This window comes from Aotus nancymaae, unplaced genomic scaffold (genome assembly GCF_030222135.1).
Source record: "Aotus nancymaae isolate 86718 unplaced genomic scaffold, 86718_ANA_hifiasm-v0.15.2.pri h1tg000007l, whole genome shotgun sequence".
NCBI classification, from domain to species: Eukaryota; Metazoa; Chordata; class Mammalia; order Primates; family Aotidae; genus Aotus; species Aotus nancymaae.
In genome coordinates this window covers 59,159,128-59,178,330 of record NW_026988418.1, presented here as the reverse complement: position 1 = coordinate 59,178,330, position 19,203 = coordinate 59,159,128, and the positions used below count along the sequence as shown (strand labels likewise).

Below are 19,203 nucleotides of genomic sequence, written 5' to 3'. Positions count from 1 at the left end.
TAATTGGAAACAAAAAATGCACTAAAAATAGCTCATTGGTTAAAGAGGAAATTACAATGTCATGAAATATTTAAAACTAAAGATAACAAAAGCCACATGACAAAACTTATTGGATAGAGCAAAGTCCTATAGAAAAGTAAGTACAGCCTTAAACATAATTACTTTATTTATTTATTTTTAAGACGGAGTCTTGCTCTGTCGCCCAGGCTGGAGTGTGATGGCATGATCTTGGCTCACTGCAACCTCTGTCTCTTGTGTTTAAGTGATTCTCCTGCCTCAGCCTCCTGAGTAGCTGGGACTACAGGCATGTGCCACCACGCCTGCCTAATTTTTGTATTTTTAGTAGAGACGGGGTTTCACTATGTTGGCCAAGCTGGACTTGAATTCCTAACCTCAGGTGATCTGCCTGCCTGGCCTCCCAAAGTGTGGGATTACAGGTGTGTAATTTGGCACACCCGGCTGAATATAATTATTCCTAAAAAAGAAATATTAGAAGCAAAGAAGCTAAACTTTCAAGTCATGTGGCTAGTAAAAGAATTACAGAATAACAAAAGTAAAAAAAAAAAGGAAAAATTCATATAATCCATGAAATAAAAAAAAAAACCAAATTTACAAAACAAAACTGATTCTTTAAAAAATAACAAAGTAGACAAACCTCTGGCAAGACAAGATTGGAAAAATAAAGATGAACTCTATTAGGAATGAAAAATGGGACATAAACAGCTAGACCCTTATTTTTAAAAACCTCAGGAGAACAATGTGAACAAGTTTATTCTAAAAACAATTTCTAGACTAGATAAAATAGAAATATTTCTAGAAAAAAAAGTGGTTCAGGAAGAAATGCAAAGCCATATAAATATATATAGTTATACACATCTATCTTTACCCATACCTACAGATCTGTAATATAGAGGCTCTCCTGCAAAACAAGCTAAGTCTAGATGGTTGCAGGAGAGTTTTACCAAACACTCACACTGATGTTATGAAAGCCCTATAAAATCTTACTGCCAATTCCAGACACGAACATCAGGAAGAAAAGAAAATTATAGGCCTAGCTTGCTAATCATAGATGTAAAGTCCTCAGGCAAAACACTAGCAAATTGAATTCGGCAATAAATAGCAATATTATGAGCAAGTATTAATAGGTTTATTCCAGTAAAGTTCAATATCAAAAAATACTATTACTGTAATATACCGGATTATCAGATTCATGTCAATAAATGTAAAAATCACTTGTTAAACTTCAGCGTTTATTAACAATGAGGATTCTTAGGGAACAGCCAAAGAAGGAAACTTTCTTAACTATTAATAGTACCTATACAGAAAACATTTCCTTAATAGAGAGAGAGAAAAATAATCTTAAAGTTAAGTTTACAGTTTACAACCCAGTGATATATTCAATTACTGTGAGCATTCATTTAATTGCTAAAATAAGAAAGCAGCTGACCAGTAAAGCCTAGCTACCAATACACTGCAACAGACATCACAATTAACGGAGAATTTTGGAAGCGTAAGAAGGATGCTGGAAGGTCAAGGATACTAGCGTCTAGACAACGGAATACTATGCAGCTGTTAAGACAACACATAAGCAAAAAAGAAAGCAAGTATAAGAGGTGGAGGCATGAGGGGACTAACGCAGGTGTCCAGAGTCCCTTGGCCCTGCCACGCTTTTCTTTTTACTTTCCACCTGACAAACTGCTGTTTATCCTTTAAATACCTTGGCAGCCATCACCTCCTACCCCACAGATTAATCCTTCTTCTTTTGCACTTCCTTTGTACCTCGTGCATACATCTATGAGCAAATGTATCCCACGGTTTTGCAAGAATTTGCTTACCTACTAGTGTACTTAACCCATGGCTAGCATGGAGTAGGACTGGAAAGAAATGCTGCACAGCAGTTTTCTCTGACGGGTCTAGGGCTCCCCAAGCCCCCGCATTAAACTGGTTTGGGCAAGAGCACAGACACTGCTGAGAGCCGCCAGGCGGCCCTGCAGCTGCGGCGTCCCCTGCAGGCAGAACCCTGGGTCACACGCGGACGCTGTCCCGGCGTTTCTTCTCAGGCCCGGCGCCGCACGGCCCGGCCCACTTCCTCTTTCCTCACTTTAAGGCACAGGCAGCGATCCCTCTCAAAACAAAACAAAACACACACCAAAACACCATTTTTTTAAACAGGAAGCCCAGAAGGCCGGGTCCAGGGTATTCAGCCTCGGATCTCGAACGCCCCCCTCGCCCTCGCCCTCGCCCAGCGTCGCCCCGCTCCGGTCCCGGCTCCCCGCCCAGCATCCGCCTCTTGGGCCCCGCAGCCCCGCCGCCCGCGCAGGCGCCCCGCCCCGCCCCGGCCCGCCCCGGCCCCGCCGCCCGCGCTCCCGCCCCCGCCCCTGCCCCCGCCCCGGCGGGTCCGAGCGGGTGCCGGGCGCCCAGGGTTCGCGCGCTGCGCGGGGCGGGAGGGCCGCGCCTGAGCGGGCGGCGGGGCGGCAGGGCGGCGGGGCTCCCGCGCGCGGCCCGCGATGGAGGTGGAGGAGGCGTTCCAGGCGGTGGGGGAGATGGGCATCTACCAGATGTACTTGTGCTTCCTGCTGGCCGTGCTGCTGCAGGTAAGTCCCCGCGGCCCCGCAGCGCCACTTCCTTTCTTAGGGCCGCCCGGCCCGGGGCCAGGCGTCCGCTCCCAGACCGCCGGGGTCGAGGCCGAGGCTCTGCAAACACCGAGGTGTGGCGAGCGTCGGGGTGGGTCAGGGCGAGGCGCCGCGCGGTGGTCTGGGCCCGGCCGGCAGCGCCAAGGTCGCCGGCCCGCCTCAGAGCCTCTTGGGTTCTGCCGGGCCCCCCTCCCCACCACCTTGAGTGGTGGAAGGAGCGTGTATATGGGGGGTTAAAGGTTCCTCAGCCTCTGTGCTGGTTACCAAGGGATGCACAGTTGCGTTACTTGTCCTACGCTGTTGCTTGTAACATGCTGCAAATACGAAAGGAATGTTACCCTACCTGTGGCACTGTCACCTTGGAATCTAGGACACAGTCTTGATAACCTGCAGACAAAAGATTGTGTCTAGGATCGCCTCCGTCTGCGCTGGGTATCCTCTGCCCCTTTTCCTGGGTTTGAGGCGGCTTACTATTCCAGGGGCTTTCAAAGCATAGGATTTATTTCCCTCTGGTTTGAGTTCTGCTGGCTCATTCGGCCCTGCGCCAGCCTTGGGCTGAGACATCCGTAAGCCGAATAGTGCCATCTACCATGTGTGGTTATCAAATGGAATCACTTCTTCATTATAAAGAATTCTCAGAACCTACGTGTATCCCAGCCTCAAAATGTGGGTTCCATATGCGAAAGGTCAGTACAGATTAACTGCGCCAGGCAAGGGTTAGTCCTTCACCGACTTAAATGGCTCATTTGACATTAGTTGCTTCTCTCAGTATGCTAGAGGCGTTTCATTCACAAATGCTTTCTTAGTATTTGCTGTGAGCCAGCCATTTTAGTCTTTCCTTCAGTCAACACCTTTAATGAGGGTTAGGATGTGCTGAACATAGGGATGCCACGGTGGACAAATCAGTCACTGCCCTCAAGAACTTGCATTCTAGTGGTTGCGGGTGGGGCAGGCAGACAGTTAAACAAGTAATTATTTAACATGTGATGATAGTTACTCTGCAGGAAGTAGAGTGGTCATGGATATAGTCACCAGTCCACAAGTTGCTTAAACTTTGCATAAGGCAGTGGCTCAACAGGAAGATGGGGGAAAGTAGGGACTGACTTATTGATTAAAATGTTTGAAAGTTCCACTGATTTCATCACCAGCCAGAAACGGTTCAAATGATGGAGTCAGTTCTTTGTCTAGCAGAACAGTTCTCAACTCATGAATATGTGGTATTCTGAAGTTCTTTTCAGCTCCCTGTTTCAGCTTTAAATGAGCTTCCCTCAGGGAGAAAAAACGTTCATGCTAAATGATAAAGAGTATTTAATACAGAGAAAATAGAATTATACAGAGAAAATAGAATTACAACCACGATGCCTGATCTTTATTTATAGCAGTTTCTTTGAGAAAATCCTTTTTCTGTTCCAACCATGAATTCCAGGAGCATACTTCCTCTCTTGAACAATCCCAGCTCCCCATCTCTCTAGCCCTACCCTTTACTTCCTGTTATCATTTTCTTATTTGCCTAGCCAAGTATCCACTAATTTGGAGTCAGTTTATCTTCAGTGGAGTGACATTCTAAAAAGGCCGGTGTTCTGGGTTCAGGACCGGTTAAGTTTTTCTAACTTACTTTTATTTATGATTGACCCAGTTAGTTAGAGTTTGCTACCCAAAAGTTCCAGTCCCATGCCCATGACCGTTCACTAAACCTTGACTGACTCATGGTCAGTATTTGCTGTACAAGGAGTAGGTCTTAAAGAGTTGGGGATGAGTGACTGTTTCTCTTGTAGATGTGGGCCAGGAGATGCCCTGTAGCTGTGCCTATACCAGTGGAGGAGATGCCCAAGCCCAGGCAAAAATGAATCCTTCACATGCTATGTGTTTTTGAGGACTCAGTCACCCCATTGAGTTATGTGATCCAGTTGGTTGTAGAGCCACCCAGAGCTATCCTGGATATGAGAGTGGATATCCCCAAAGACCTCTCTACCAAGTCTGTTTTTGATATTTTGGGTTAGGGCAGCTGGTCTGTGAAGTGAGAGTACTGTGAAGTCCCATTGCTCAGTTGTATCACAGGTGATTTCATCAATCTTGGGGGTAAGCTTTTGCTTCCCCCAGCGTAGTAAGAAGCTCTTTTTATACAGTTGCCTTAAATGGAAGGAGGTTTGTCTGTTTTTAAAATCAAAAGAGTTTTCGTACCATTGTCCAAGGAAGGGGCAGACCAACAACACAGCAACAAGGCCAGAGAGAGGGAGCCTCTGCTTCAGTGGGAGCCTTCTTCCCATCTGAGATCTGATAACGATTAACTCCAGCTGAGAGGCACAAAACCAGGACAGACATGGAAACTTTACAGGCCTTTAAACATTTTTCTTCTTCTGGGACCATTATTATTATTTTAAAAAATGGTTTTCCCTTTATTCCAAACACATCCAAGTTCAAACTGAGAGGACAAAAGCGCATACCAAAGCCAACTCTAAAGGATTTTTGACTAGCTGTTTTCTTGAATTATTGCTACCATCATATAAATCATCAAAAGTTACCTCACTATCCTGTGTCCTTTGGCTAGGAGACTTGCTTTCATACTCCTTGCAAATGCAATTTTTGGAATCTCCGTAGCATTCAACTTTGAGATAACTAAAGAATAGATGCAGATTTTACAGATTTCTCCTCGGCATGAGATGCAAATACCCTGATAATGGTGATACGTGGTATTACTGTACATAAAAAGTGAAGGGAAAAAGATTGCCTATGTAAAAATGGTTGACTTATGCATAAGCAATAAGCTTTACAGTTAGAAACATTCTGACCATCAAAATATACTTGCTCTCCTTAGGATCAGAGCTGTCTGTGGTATTTAAGTAGGAATAATTCTATTTAGCGTAATACTCTTTCTCTTCTGATGGTGATTCTGAGTTGCTGCCATCATCACTATTTTGTGTTTGTGTATGTGTTTGCTTGTTGTCTAGGCTCTCTGGAGGAGGAAGGTTGGAATATAATTCATTGTTTCTTGATTCTTTTAGACATAAAATGAAAATGGACCTTATTTCTTTGTTCTAAGCCAGAGGCTCCTGCTTCGTCATTTTCCTCAGAATCATGAATCATACATTGTAGTATAATTTGCACAGAATTTAAAACATCCATTAACTATCAGGAACATATAATCTAAAACAAGCATTCACCAACAAGATTGTGAAGCTATGAATCTCATCTTAGATTCTGGTGTTCAGGAAGGTATTATTTTTATATAAACTCTTAATAACCTTATTTTTGAGATCTTGGAATGACCAGTGCATTATATTATCCACGCAATAAATAACTTTTCACGGCATTTTAGAAAGTGAAATGATATGATTGCAGAAAAGGAAACTATAATAGTCAACACATGAAAAGATTTTTTTTTTTTTTTTTTAATGAATGAGAGGTTCTCATGTTGCCAGGTTGGCCTTGAACGCATAGCCTCACTTCCTCAAGCGCCAGGACAACTGGCCCGAGCCACCGCGGCTCCCAAAAAGATGTTTTAACTTCAGTGGTCATCTGGGACAGGCATATTAGAATGACTATGAAATATTTCATGCTTACTCTATTAGCAAACATTAAACAATCTAACAGTACAAGTGTGATGAAATGAGGAGAAATAAAAACTACCCCATTTTGAGAACAATTTGGCACCATCTAGTAGAATTAAAACCTGGCATTAAACTCCTAGGTACACATCCTACATTATCGCTTGAACAGTGCATAGGAAGATATGTATAAGTTGTTTACTGCAACACTGTCTATTATAACAAAAGTTAGAACCACCTGACTTTGAAAACAGGACTGGATAAGATGTGGTATAAAGTTAACAGAATACAACATCTGAAATAAATGAACTAGATCTGTATACGACGATATGGAGGAATTTCTAAAACACAATGTTAAGTAAAAAAAAGCAGAACAATATATACTATGTGACACATATTCTTAATACAAAATTTAAAAACACAAACCAATACTATATTTGTTTTATTAAAATATATAAACAGTGTAGAAATATAATAACATGGAGTAGAAAGAGCCACACCCTATTGATGAGGTTGGTTGCCCCTTGGGAAGGAAGGGAAGGAGTGAGCTTAGGGGGAGGGTACAAAAGAGATTGCATCTGTTATCATTTGTTAATTGTGATAGCTGTTTCATGAATCTTATGTTTTGCTTTTCCATATTAAATATTTTTAAGTAAAAATAATGGTAAAGAGAAGAAATTTTGTGTATCTAGGAGAGAATACTACAGTTTGCTCTATGAGAATAATAGTTTATTTTTTAAAATCAATATTTCTTGGGTCAATTATGGCTGTGAATTGTGGGCCTTTAAACACAGGAGGATGGGGTAGAGTGAGTTTTATTCAGGCTGTTTTGTTAAACTTCATGTAGAATGCTATCACAACTTACCTCCCCTGTCTGCTTGTATGTGGCACCATGTCCACAAGAAATTCTTAGGAAGATTCGTTTAATGAGCTACAGCTGAGGTCATAGCTGGTTCTTCTAACCTCCCTGGCATAAGCAAGTGATGAAGTTCACACCGTAAGCATTAGTGAAGCCTTTGTTGTATTACAGTTATAAAGACTAGCTGTCATCCCCAGAGTATTCTCACCACCACGGAGGCTTCAGCCGTGATGAGAACCTATGGTCTTAGTAAGACTCCCTCATGACTCCAAAACATCTACCAGGGCTCTCTGCCAGTTTGGGCAAGTTTTATGCCACTCCTACTGTCCAATGTTAGTTCTATGAGCCCTCAGACAGTTGGGCCTGGAGGTTGGGTCTTTCGAGGGTTTATGGTGATCTGGGAACTTTTGCCTTTCACCAGTTTAGGTGGGTGGGACAAAGAGACAAACACAGTGGTTGGGTCAAAGAAACCAACGCCACGCTGGCCCCCACACCCTCAGGAAAGCTGTCGTTGTCCATAGACAGACATTGCCCCCTAGTGTAAAGCAGATAAAGTTGCAGATTTATCAGACAGATTTTCATCCACAAAGGCTAGAGATACAGGAGCCCTCCAGAAGGGTTAAGGAGCTCCTTTAGGCCTGGACATCTCAAGAAATAGGACATTCCATGGAAAGCAACTAGCCTGATGCCTCTGTAGCACCAAATCCCCAGCCAAATGCCTGCCAAGGCCACCCATGGCTGTTTTGCTTGTGCCTTGACAGTGAAGGTATTATCTTCCAAGACAGCACCAAAAAAAAAGTTATTAAAGTCATTAAGACAGGCAATGTGAATATGGCAGGAAGACTAGGCTTGAATGCTGTGGTAGTCTGCTGTGACAGGGCATTATTAGGTAATTGCTATTAGGCAAATCACCCCTCAGTCTCTATTGTGTGCTTGGAAATGGCCGGATCATGAAAGTTTAATTTGTTTTGCAAGTTTAGGATTTCTCATAGTTTCCCAATGCCCAGCAATTAATTGGCCTTGTGTCAGTGTTGACCTTAGGTTTCAGAATACCACCTTGGTTCATCACCACAATTAGAGATTGCCTTAGAAGAAAAAGACTATTAAATCCAAAGGTAAGCGGAGCTCAGGACTCTCCTTTCCGACTTCTTTGACCAAACACTCACACGAACTGATGTCTGCTTTCAAGGGACATCATGTAGTACTCAACAAATGGCATATGGTGATTGTAGAAAAAAGAAAAAATATAGAAATTAATAAAAATCACTAGTGCTTCTACTATGCAAAAGTAAAGCATGCTCACATTTTGGTGTATGGCTTTCCAGACTCTTTATTATATAAATATTGTATATCCATCTTTTTTTACAGAACTGTCTGTCATAACTGGATTTTGCCTCTCAGCCAATGTTGTGAATGCCTTGTTATGCACATAAAGGAACAACTCCATATTTTTTAATGGCTGTAGAGTGGTATTTCAACATATGGCCATGCCATAATTTGCTATTCACTTCTCTTGTGTTGCATATGTTGTGTTTCCTCTTTTTCCAGTTCACAAACCCACACAGCCCATGGTATTGGTTCATTCTTCCATTCTGACCTTTACTTCTTGCCAGTTGATTGTTTATCACTCTTCTCAAGCCCAGACTTCCCCTGACTCTATTCATCTCATTCTACCTAGATGCTTTTTGTCCCAACTTCATGGATAAAATAGAGGTTACTTGGTGTAAATTTTCTAAACATCCTTTCCTTTTACTTCAGAATTTGTTTTCATCCTCATCTGTCTTAAATATCTTCTCTGTTCAGGGCACATGTCCAAAAGGAAGACATGTTTCTGCCCTCTTTCTAGGAATATCTTTTCACATTTGTTTTTGATTCTTTGTTACTCTATCAATTATTTCTAATCCTATCTCTTTCTGCATTCTCTGCAGAATAGCCTGCATGGTAGATTTAGGTGGTGTATGGAAATTGTATTAAATAGCATTAACTCTTAATTAAGTGAGAGAGTTATTCCCTTCTCGAGCCTTCTTTAGTCCTATTTATCTAAGGAGAAAGTCTCATTTGGTGTTAGCACTTCTAAAAACATTTTCAAATATTTCTGTTTTAACAAAGGGAATGAGCTAGAATGAAAGAATTAGCGGAGCTTCAGCTTTGGTACAAAACAGTATGTAGTTAGAACTTGACATTATTCTGTTTTATTGTATTATTCATTTTCTTTTAAAACTTTTTTTAAAATTATGAGACAGTTCAGATGGAAAAATACAGAGAGTAACATCATAAACACACATGTACTTACTTCCAGATTTAATAAATGCAGATATTTTGCCATATTTGTTAAATGTTGTGTCAGTCATAGTTCAGGTGGAGAAGCAGGACCCCTAGGATGGAGATGTGTGTGTGTGTGTGTGTGTGTGTGTGTGTGTATGTAGGATTATATATGTATAATCGATGAATCATTCATTATGGAGATTTGACTATATACTGTTTTGGGATCTGGTTCAGCAGTCCCTGTAAGGCTGTTGTCTTTGTGTGTGAAGTTGAAGCTTGACTTCTGCAGGGCAGGCAGTTGAGAAGGGAAGATATGATCTGGAGCCCATAAAAAGTGACTAGAATCTGTGTCATTCTCCTGCCTCCAAACTTGATGAAATGGCTGCCTTTCATCATAGAATTAAACGTGTACCCGGGCAAGGAGTCAGAGCCGCTAAAGGAAGATCCACAGGAAGGTGGAGTGGTTGCAGCCTCGAGGCTGTGCCACGCCAACGAGGCAGACCAGCATGTAAGTGGCAAGCTATGTGAGGCACAAAGGCAACTGCTCCAACCTGGGCATAAAAAGCAAAAACAGCTGCTCCTTCACTTTCACCCCTCTCCCAAATATAGCCTGAAAATATCTCTTGGGGCCCACCTTAGATAAAAACATACTAGGAAACACTTGGCAATCTAACATTGTGCTTCTTTTTATAGTTCCACCTGGCAAGTGATAGCTGTATTGATATAAAATTCTATTTTTATGTTAGTTTTCTGAAATTAAAAAATTTGAATTGATTTTAAAGAAGACTATTAAGTAAATAATAGCAAACAGAAAATGGGCATGTGAAAACTTGCAAGAGGTACTCAGATGACTGAAGTTTGGGAAAAGCTGAACTAATCATATAATTCTTCCCAGATATGTAAAGATATATTCTTTACTTTCCTGACTCTGATCAGGCTATTGCTTTGACCAAATAATTTGTTTTCTTGAGTTTCGTTTTTATTAACTCCTTAGCAGCCTTTACTACCTGCTCAAGTATCACATTAACAACCTTTTCCTCTTTCTTCTAGGTGGAATTCACATCCCCTTTCTTTGTGCTCTCATGAACTTCATTCCCACTATGGCTAATATAATATTCATCACAATCTGCCTTGTATTTATAGCTTTGGATATATAGTCATGCTCCACACAACGATGTTTCTGTCAATGACTGACTGCATATGCACACTGGGCCCATAAGATCATAATGGAGTTGAAAAATTCCTATCGCCTAGTATTTCCTATGCTATATTTTTAATTGTTATTTTAGAGTGTACTCCTACTTACAAAAAAAAAGTTAACTGTAAACCAGCCTCAGGGAGGTTCTTCAGGAGGCTGTCCAGAAGAAGGCATGGTGTGATAGAAGACGAGGGCTCCATGTCTTCAGGATTTTGTTTTCCTGAAGACCTCCCATTGGGAGGAGATATGGAGGTAGAGATAGTGGTATTGATCCTGACCCTATGTAGGTCTAGGCTAATGTGTGTGTTTGTGTCTTAGGTTTTAACAAATAAGTTCAAAAAATTAAAAACAAAATAGAAAAAAGCTTATAGAATAAGGACATAAAGAAAGAAACTATTTTTGTACAGCTATAAAATGTGTTTGTGTTTTGAGCTGTTACTACAAAAGAGTCATAAAGTTAAGAAATTTTAAGTTTAAACTGTAAAAAAGTTGCAGTAAGTTTAATTTATTATTGAAGAAATAATTTTTAAAATAAATTCATTGTAGCCTAATTGTACTTTGTTTATAAAGTCTACAGTAATATCCTAGGCCTTCACATCCATTCACTGATTCATACAGGGCAACTTCCAGTCCATCAGGCTTCATCCATGGTAAGTGTCCTATACAAGTGGACCATTTAAAAAATCTTTTACTGTATTTTTCCTATGTTAGGTATGTTTAGAAATACAAATACTTACCATTATGTTGTAGTTGCCAACAGTATTCACTATAGTACCATGCCTTACAGATATATAGCTTAGGAGCAATAAGCTATGCCATATACCCTAGGTGTGTGGTAGGTTATAGATCTAGGTTTGTGTAAGTACACTCTCTGACATTTGCACAATGATGGAATTGCCTAATGACACATTTCTGAGAACATATCCCAGTTATTAAGTGATCTATGACATAAGACTATTTGTTGTCCTCACTTGATTGTATGTGTATTGAAGCAAAGGACTACTTTTTATTCATTTTATCATCTGAGGTGTGTAATCCAATGTGTTGAAGAGTTTTGGTGCTTGTTACAATTTTTTAAAAAATTAAACCATTGAAAAAGAAGGAATGATCAGTTAGTGGTATTATCATTTTACTTGAAAAAGAGAGAGAAACAGATGCAAATTAAATAATTTGTCGAGAATTTTTTAAAAATTTATTTTTAAGTAGAGACGGAGTCTCACTGTGTTGCCCAGGCTGGTCTTGAACTCTTGGGAGTTCAAGATGTTGTTATTCCCACTCTGCCTTGACCCCTTAAAGTGCTGGGATTATAGGTATGAGCTACCACACCTGGCCTTGTCTTAACTAGTGACTGGAACAAAAATTAGGTAACAGAGTTACTGGTCTTTTTTCATCTTTTTTTTTTTTTTTTTTGGTTGTTGTTACACCATTATGCAAGGAGTTAGTTAAAAAAATATATTTGATAGACTATATATATATTTCATATTGATGTATGATAGACTCTTATGTATACAGCAGTGTGTTGGGTTCTTTAGAGGGAAATAGAAATATAAGTTAGGGTTTCTTTCCTTTAGGAGATGACAAATCATTGAAATTTAGAGTTGAGAAAGGAGATGGCATGGTCTAGAGTGATTTGTTGAAGCCTTCAGAAAGACGTCTGAGCTTGAGCTGAACTCTGAAGCTTGGGTTTAGGGAGAAATGGGAAGGTCATTTCAGGTAGAAAAACACAAAATTGGAACAAGTGTGGAAGAGGTGATAACTTATGCCCTTGCTACACGGAGTGTGGTTGTTGATTGTTGCAGCTTGTTAGAAATGCAGACTCAGCCCCACCCCAGACTTAGGGAGTCACATTAAATTTGGGAAGAACTAATATATACTGTTTGTACAGTGCTGTGCAATTCACTGTTGACTATAGAAGAATCCCACTTGACAGTGAAGGTAGGTTATTTAGATATGACTGACTTAGATAAAGATGTACCATTAGTGTCCAGTCTTAACTGGAAGAAAATGAAACTTAGATTTGGATTTGCTCAAGGTTTAATTAGAGCTGAGGTTCAGACTCGGGTAACAGATTCCATTGCTTTCACACCACACAATGAATAAGTCATGTTTGGGGAATTGAATAGGCCGGTAGAGGAAGCTTGAATGCAGATTAGTTAGCACCTGGACCATGTAGTGGAGGATCTGGAATGCTAGGAAACTTATCATTTATCCATTAATAGGTTTTGACTGGAAGAGTTTTGTGAGGAGTTTCAGGGAGATTCATCTTTTGTCATAATGTGGATATATTAGGATGGGGAAGAAACAGTGTTTAGAGGCACTAGTTACTCTGGGTGTGTTACTGTGTCTCAAATTTTACACACAAAAAATAGCTAGTCTTAGTCAGCCAACAAATATTTACTGGATATTTACTTTGTGCTGGACACTGGTCATATAATCCTGTCTTCATGATTATGGTCTTGCTTATGTAATGCTTTTGATTGAGTCAATTAGGTAACTGAGTACTAAATTCGTAAAAAACTAAAGGTAATCGCAACAGTAGAATTATCTTTGATATCCCTCCTCCATTTATTTTCTCTGAAAAAAGCTCTGGCCACAAAGTTAAGTGGTTCTCATTCTCATCCTGGTGTTGCAATTAGTGTTGTACATAACACTGAACAATTAATTGCTCTGTACCTCATTTTTCCTACTCAGAAAATAAACATCATACTTAACCATGACTTCACAGCACAAGGTACTGTGATGAGATAATTTATAGGAGACTTTTTGGATTTCCTGAGAAATATTATAAGAGCTCATAATGGTGTTAATATAAAATTACTTTAAAAGCCTTCACTTCTTGAAACTTCAAAAATTTCAATCGCCTAGTGCATTTTAGTCATTTTTCTAATTATAATTACATTGAAAGGGGGAAAAAATCCAGCCATCTGTGGCACTTGTTCTCCTTCCCTGGAGGTAGAGCTAGAGAAGATAATGATTTATTTGAGATGTTGTTATTCCCACTCTGGTAGACAATGGATGGTGGTTAGTTTATTGTGGCTTAAAGGCCCATCTGCTGATGGGTGCAGTTTTATTAGGCAAAAATATGTGGGTGAAAGTGTGCATGGTAGTTGTAATAGTGGAGAGAAGAATGAGAGAATATTTTTGTTTTCTGGGGGAAAGGAATAGGATGTGAGCTGTATGAATTTGTCACAGCCAGAGATGGCAAACCAAGGAGAACCACCCCATATTCTGTATTTAGGTTATGCATCCCCATGGCTAGTTAATACTAAGCACTCCTGCCTGGGAGACAAGAGCAAAACTCTGTCTCAAAAAAAAAAAAAAAATATATATATATATATATATATATGATATGTTAACACATATTCAAAAGAAACTTTGAATAGTGCCTGGTACATAGTTAGCGTTGTAGAGGCATGTGCTATTACTGGTATTCCATCCTGGTCATTTATTCATTTACTTGTCGAGTGTGTATGCCCTGGGTTATTTGCTTTGGAAGCCCAAAGGTGAATCAGACATAGATCCTGCCTTTAAGGAGAATATATTTCAATAGAGCAAAATAAGATCAGCAGATACATAAATATAATACAGTGAAGAAAATGGTGCATGCAGGCTGGATCTGGTGGCTCACGCCTGTAATCCCAGCACTTTGGGAAGCCGAGGCGGGTGGATCACAAGGTCAAGAGATCAAGACTATTCTGGCCAACATGGTGAAACCCAATCTCTACTAAAAATACAAACATTAGATGGGTGTGGTGGTGAACACCTGTAATTCCAGCTACTCGGGAGGCTGTGGCAGGAGAATCGCTTGAACTCAGGAAGTGGAGGTTGCAGTGAGCCATGATAATGCCACTACACTCCAACCTGGCAATAGAGCAAGACGCTGTCTCAAAAAAAAAAAAAAAGAAAAAAGAAAATGGTGCATGCTCTCAAAGGTCTAGATGGAACTTTAGGAGTGAGCAGCAAGTAACAGGAGAGGACTTCTGGAGGGGTTGAAGACACAAGCAAGACAGTAAGGAAGGCTTCGTGGAGGAAGTGATATCTGAGTTGCATCTTGTAGGATGGGAAAAGCTCAAACATTTGCAGCAGGAGAAAGTGCCTTCCAGGTGAAGTGAATGGTATGAACAAAGGTGGGAAAGAGTACATTTAGAAAACATGACTAGTTTGCTTTGCCTAATTGAAGGCCGTACATTCATTAGAACATGTGTTTTGAGTCCTCTCCTGAGTTCCCTTGCCCCATGTTTTTTATTACTTTATACCCATCAGTTAAATTTCTGCAGATTATAATCAGCAGGGGCAGTTACTAAATGGGTGTAAGTGGCTTTGTAATTATTGCTGCTGCTAAATATGTAATCTATCTGTTCCTATAATTATTAAGGCTTTTATTTTTATAACCTGATTGCCTCCTATTCAAACACTTCTCTAATAGTATGCAAATAGGAGACAGGAAACATATAAGTCTAGGAACTTGCTTTCCCTTGCAATGTACAGAAAACACCAGCATCCTGACCCATGGCAGCTTTGTACCTCTCCAGAGAGGCCCACTGTTGATGGACTCAAAGTAGATTGAGAATGCCTTAGATCCTCTAAGCCTTACCCAGAATGGAAACATCACATCTGGGTTTTTTTGTTGTTTTTTTGTTTTGTTTTGTTTTTGTTTGTTGATGCAGAGTTTCACTCTGTCTCCCAGGCTGGATTGCAGTGGTGCACTCTCGGCTCACTGCAACCTCTGCCTCCTTCCTGGGTTCAAGCGATTCTGCTGCCTCAGCCTCCCAAGTGGTTGGGATTACAGGTGCCTGCCACCCTGCCCAGCTAATTTTTTGTATTTTTAATAGAGATGGGGTTTCACCATGTTGGCCAGGCTGGTCTCGAACTACTAATCTCAGGTGATCTGCCCACCTCGGCCTCCCTAAGTGTTGGGATTACAGGTGTGAGCCACTGCATCTGGCACATCTGGGTTTTATATTGGCTTTTGTTATGACACACGCCATGTCATGACTCCTTTTCTCTTTCCTTGACAGTGATTCCATCATCTACTGGTCATAAATTACTCTGTCTCTGGCTCTTTAGCTTATCCATTTAACAGCTGAATATGCCCCTACAGAATGACTCGGAAGTAGACCCAGGCTGGGAGTTCTCTGCCAAATGCAGATAAACTGTTGGCAAGCCTCTTCACCTTTTTAATGCCTCAGTCAACTCATACATCAAGTAGGCTTATTGCTCTGTGCTGTAGAGAAATCATACACTTTGTAGTTTTTAAACTACCTATTCTGTTTAGAGGTTTTTTAAATATTTTATTTATTTTGTTTTTTGAGACGGAGTCTCACTGTCGCCCACCCGGTTTGGAGTACAGTAGTGCAATCTCGGCTCACTGCAACTTCTATCTCCTGGGTTCAAACAATTTTCCTGCCTCAGCCTTGCGAGTAGCTGGGATTACAGTCCCACCACCACACTCAGGAAATTTTTGTGTTTCTAGTAGAGATGGCATTTCACCATGTTTGCCAGGCTGATCTTGAACTCCTGACCTCAAATGATCTGCCTGCCTCTCCCTCCCAAAGTGCTGGGATTGCAGGAGTGTTCATTAAAGGTATTTTAAGACATCAAGTTCTAAGTTAATAGGGATAGTTTCTTTAGATTGTCCTTCTCTGGAGCAGACTAATTATGAATTTTCTTAATAAAATTTAAGCTTGAAATAATCATCTAACAATGGAGTTAATACTGGAAATCTATAGCATAAAAAGATTGCAATAGGGCTTCACTTATAAACCCAATTGCAAGTAGCTGTAAAGCCCAGAACAATGACTGACAAATGGCATATATGTTTAATAAAGATTTCTTGAATGAGTGCGTGAAATATATTTTCTTTGCGGGGGGGGCAACTATGGTTAGATCAAACCAAGGCTAAGTATAACTCAACATTACAAAATGAATATCTATACCTGGGACTTTGAATTTCTTAAAATTTTACTATGAGCTGTATATCATATTTTAAAATAGTGCCTACTCAAGGATATATTATGCTCACCTGCTTTAATAAAACAATATAATATATATTGTTTTGTGAGACAATTATACTACAGAAAGTCTCTTGTTTAGATCATAAATCCAAGGCCAAGATACTCCTAGCCTAGTGAACACTTACTGATCTGAAGATACAGTGTTGAAGAGATAATAGCTGGAATGTTAGTCTTTTAAATCAGAGCAAATAATGTCTTTCCTGCCCTTCTACTTTTGAACCATATAACCCTATGAGCAGTGTCTTTAGCATCAGAAATATCTCAAAGAAAGAAAACCCTCTGTAAAAGTGTTTTACAAATGGGATTGCTGATGATTCTGTTCATGTTAGATCACAAAGGTTCTTTTTCATGATTTTCTCTTTTGTTTCTGATGTGGCTTGTATCTGTAGCTCATAAAAATACAAAAGCAAGAACTGATTTTTAGAGATGTGCAAGCCTGTTAAGTGTCTTCAACATTGATGGCAAATGTCTGCAGTGTTTGGTTCTGTGTGTTTGCTTTTTCAGCTTTACGTAGCCACGGAGGCCATCCTCATTACACTGGTTGGGGCCACACCATCATACCACTGGGACCTGGCAGAGCTCCTGCCAAATCAGAGCCACAGTAACCAGTCAGCTGGTGAAGACCAGGCCTTTGGGGACTGGCTCCTGACGGCCAACGGCAGTGAGATCCATAAGCATGTGCATTTCAGCAGCAGCTTCACTTCCATCGCCTCGGAGGTAACAAACAGGCTGCTCCAGTCACTAATTTCTCTCTTTGTCCAGATGGAGCTACTCTTTTTGTCTTGCTGATTTAAATATCAGCCACATTTCCAAATAATTTTCTAGTAAATTTAAAAGTTAAAAGTTTTAATATACCAAAGGAGAATATTCTATGAAAACACATTCTTTTTCCGTCTTACTACACATGGGAGATGCATGAATCTTTCCAAACTAGTTAGATGAAATGAGATACAAACTCCAAAAGAACCATATGTTGATTATGATGTCCTTTTAAATCAAATACCGCATGTTCTCACTCATAAGTGGGTGTTAAAAAATAAGAACACAAAGACACGGGGAGGGGAACATCACACACCGAGGCCTGTTGTGGGGTTGAGGAGGCTAGGGGAGGGATAGCAGTGGGTGGAGGGATTGGGAAGGGATAACATTAGGAGAAATACCTAATGTAGGTGACAGGGGGTATGGATGCAGCAAACCACCATGGCATGTGTATACCTATGTAACAATCTTGCATTATCTGCACATGTACCCTAGAACTTAAAGTATAATTTAAAAAAAAAAGGAAAAAAGGTGAATTAAAATTTTAATCTCTCTTTATTACTATGCAAAAATTAACAAAAAGAGAGAAATGTAATGATTCTTATATAACAGCCATAGTTCATTTTTTTTCTTTTTTTGAGGTGGGGTCTTGCTTTGTTGCCCAGGCTGGAGTGCAGTGGTGCAATCTCAGCTCATTGCAACCTCCGCCTCCCAAGTTCAAATGATTCTTCTGCTTCAGCCTCCCAAGTAGCTGGCATTATAGGCCTGGCTACTTTTTTTGTAGTTTTAGTAGAGAAGGGGCTTCACCTTGTTGACCAGGCTGCTCTTGAACTCCTGACCTCAAGTGGTCTGCCCACCTTGGTCTCTCAAAGTGCTGGGATTACAGGTGTGAGCCACAGCGCCTGGCTCATAGTTCATTTTTAAGTCCAGTCCTGTGTGTAAACCACATGGGGCACCTTGACTGTACAATGTAAAACACAGACAGTGTCACCTAGTATGGTCAGGAAGCCTTACTTTTAAGGGGGGCTTTGCTGGTCAGAGAGAAGTTTCTGGTCCTGAGCCAGCCAGAGTTAAAGAATCTGAGGGTGGATGGTCTGGTGAAGATGGGGGGCAGGTCTCATGCTCAGCTGTAAGGTACTGGTGCTGGTTGTCAAAATGTAAAAATACTCCTGTCTCCTTTGCCTGCCTGCTCCCCTTAAGCTGCCCATTTGTCTGTTGACACCCTGGCCCCGTCCTTGGACCCTATGACTCAGTTAATGGGGTAAATGCCCACTACAACAGGGGGACTCTGGGACCCTTGCTAGCTCTCAGTTCTTGTTGCCATGCTAGTTAGCGCTCCCAAAATCCGTTGACCATTCCCCCCTGGAAGCCACTCTTATGTGTCTGTGAGTGTGTAAGAGAGTGTGTGTGTGTGTGTGTGTATGTGTATGTGTATGTGTCTGCCTGTGTCTGCACCATGGCCCACCCAGCCTTACCTGTTGTTGACTATTTGGATAATCCTGCTTTGGATGAGGCATACTAAAAAGAGAGGAGACATGCCAAGGGTGATGTTTTCTTGGCCTTTTTTATAGGAGTCTCCCAAGGAATGCCTCCCTCCTAAAAGTTACTAGACTAACTTTTTGAGGGACCACCAAAGCAGCATTTCTAACTGCAATTCCTGATGTTACTCCTCACTTAGAAACCTCTGGTGATTCTCCCCCTACACACAGAACACAGTAGAGACCCTATGAGTTACATTCAGGACCCCTCACACTTCATAGCTTGGTCCAGGTGTACTCTTCCAGCCCCACTCTGCACTTTCCCCCACCCTCTCCTCTTGGAAATACTTACTGTTTCCCACACGTGCCCCAAGCTCTCAGCATCACCTATTGCTGTCAGGAATGTCCTTACCACTTGTCCTGGCTTCCACCTGGTGAAATCCTCACCTACC

At 40.8% G+C, this 19,203-nt stretch overlaps 1 protein-coding gene across 2 annotated transcripts in view; it reads left to right on the top strand.

The window, feature by feature from the left end:
* Nucleotides 1-2,382: 2,382 nt before the first annotated feature.
* SLC22A15 (solute carrier family 22 member 15) overlaps nucleotides 2,383-19,203 on the top strand; it is an 84,909-nt gene continuing 68,088 nt past the window's right edge. Inside the window, exons 1-2 of one of the 2 annotated variants that reach the window (XM_012458878.3) lie at nucleotides 2,383-2,594; nucleotides 17,019-17,231. In XM_012458878.3, the coding sequence (XP_012314301.1) occupies nucleotides 2,508-2,594; nucleotides 17,019-17,231 (300 nt within the window). In that variant the 5' untranslated portion in view covers nucleotides 2,383-2,507. The remainder of the gene's footprint in view (nucleotides 2,595-17,018; nucleotides 17,232-19,203) is intronic. The other variant, XM_064372662.1, reaches the window with a different exon arrangement.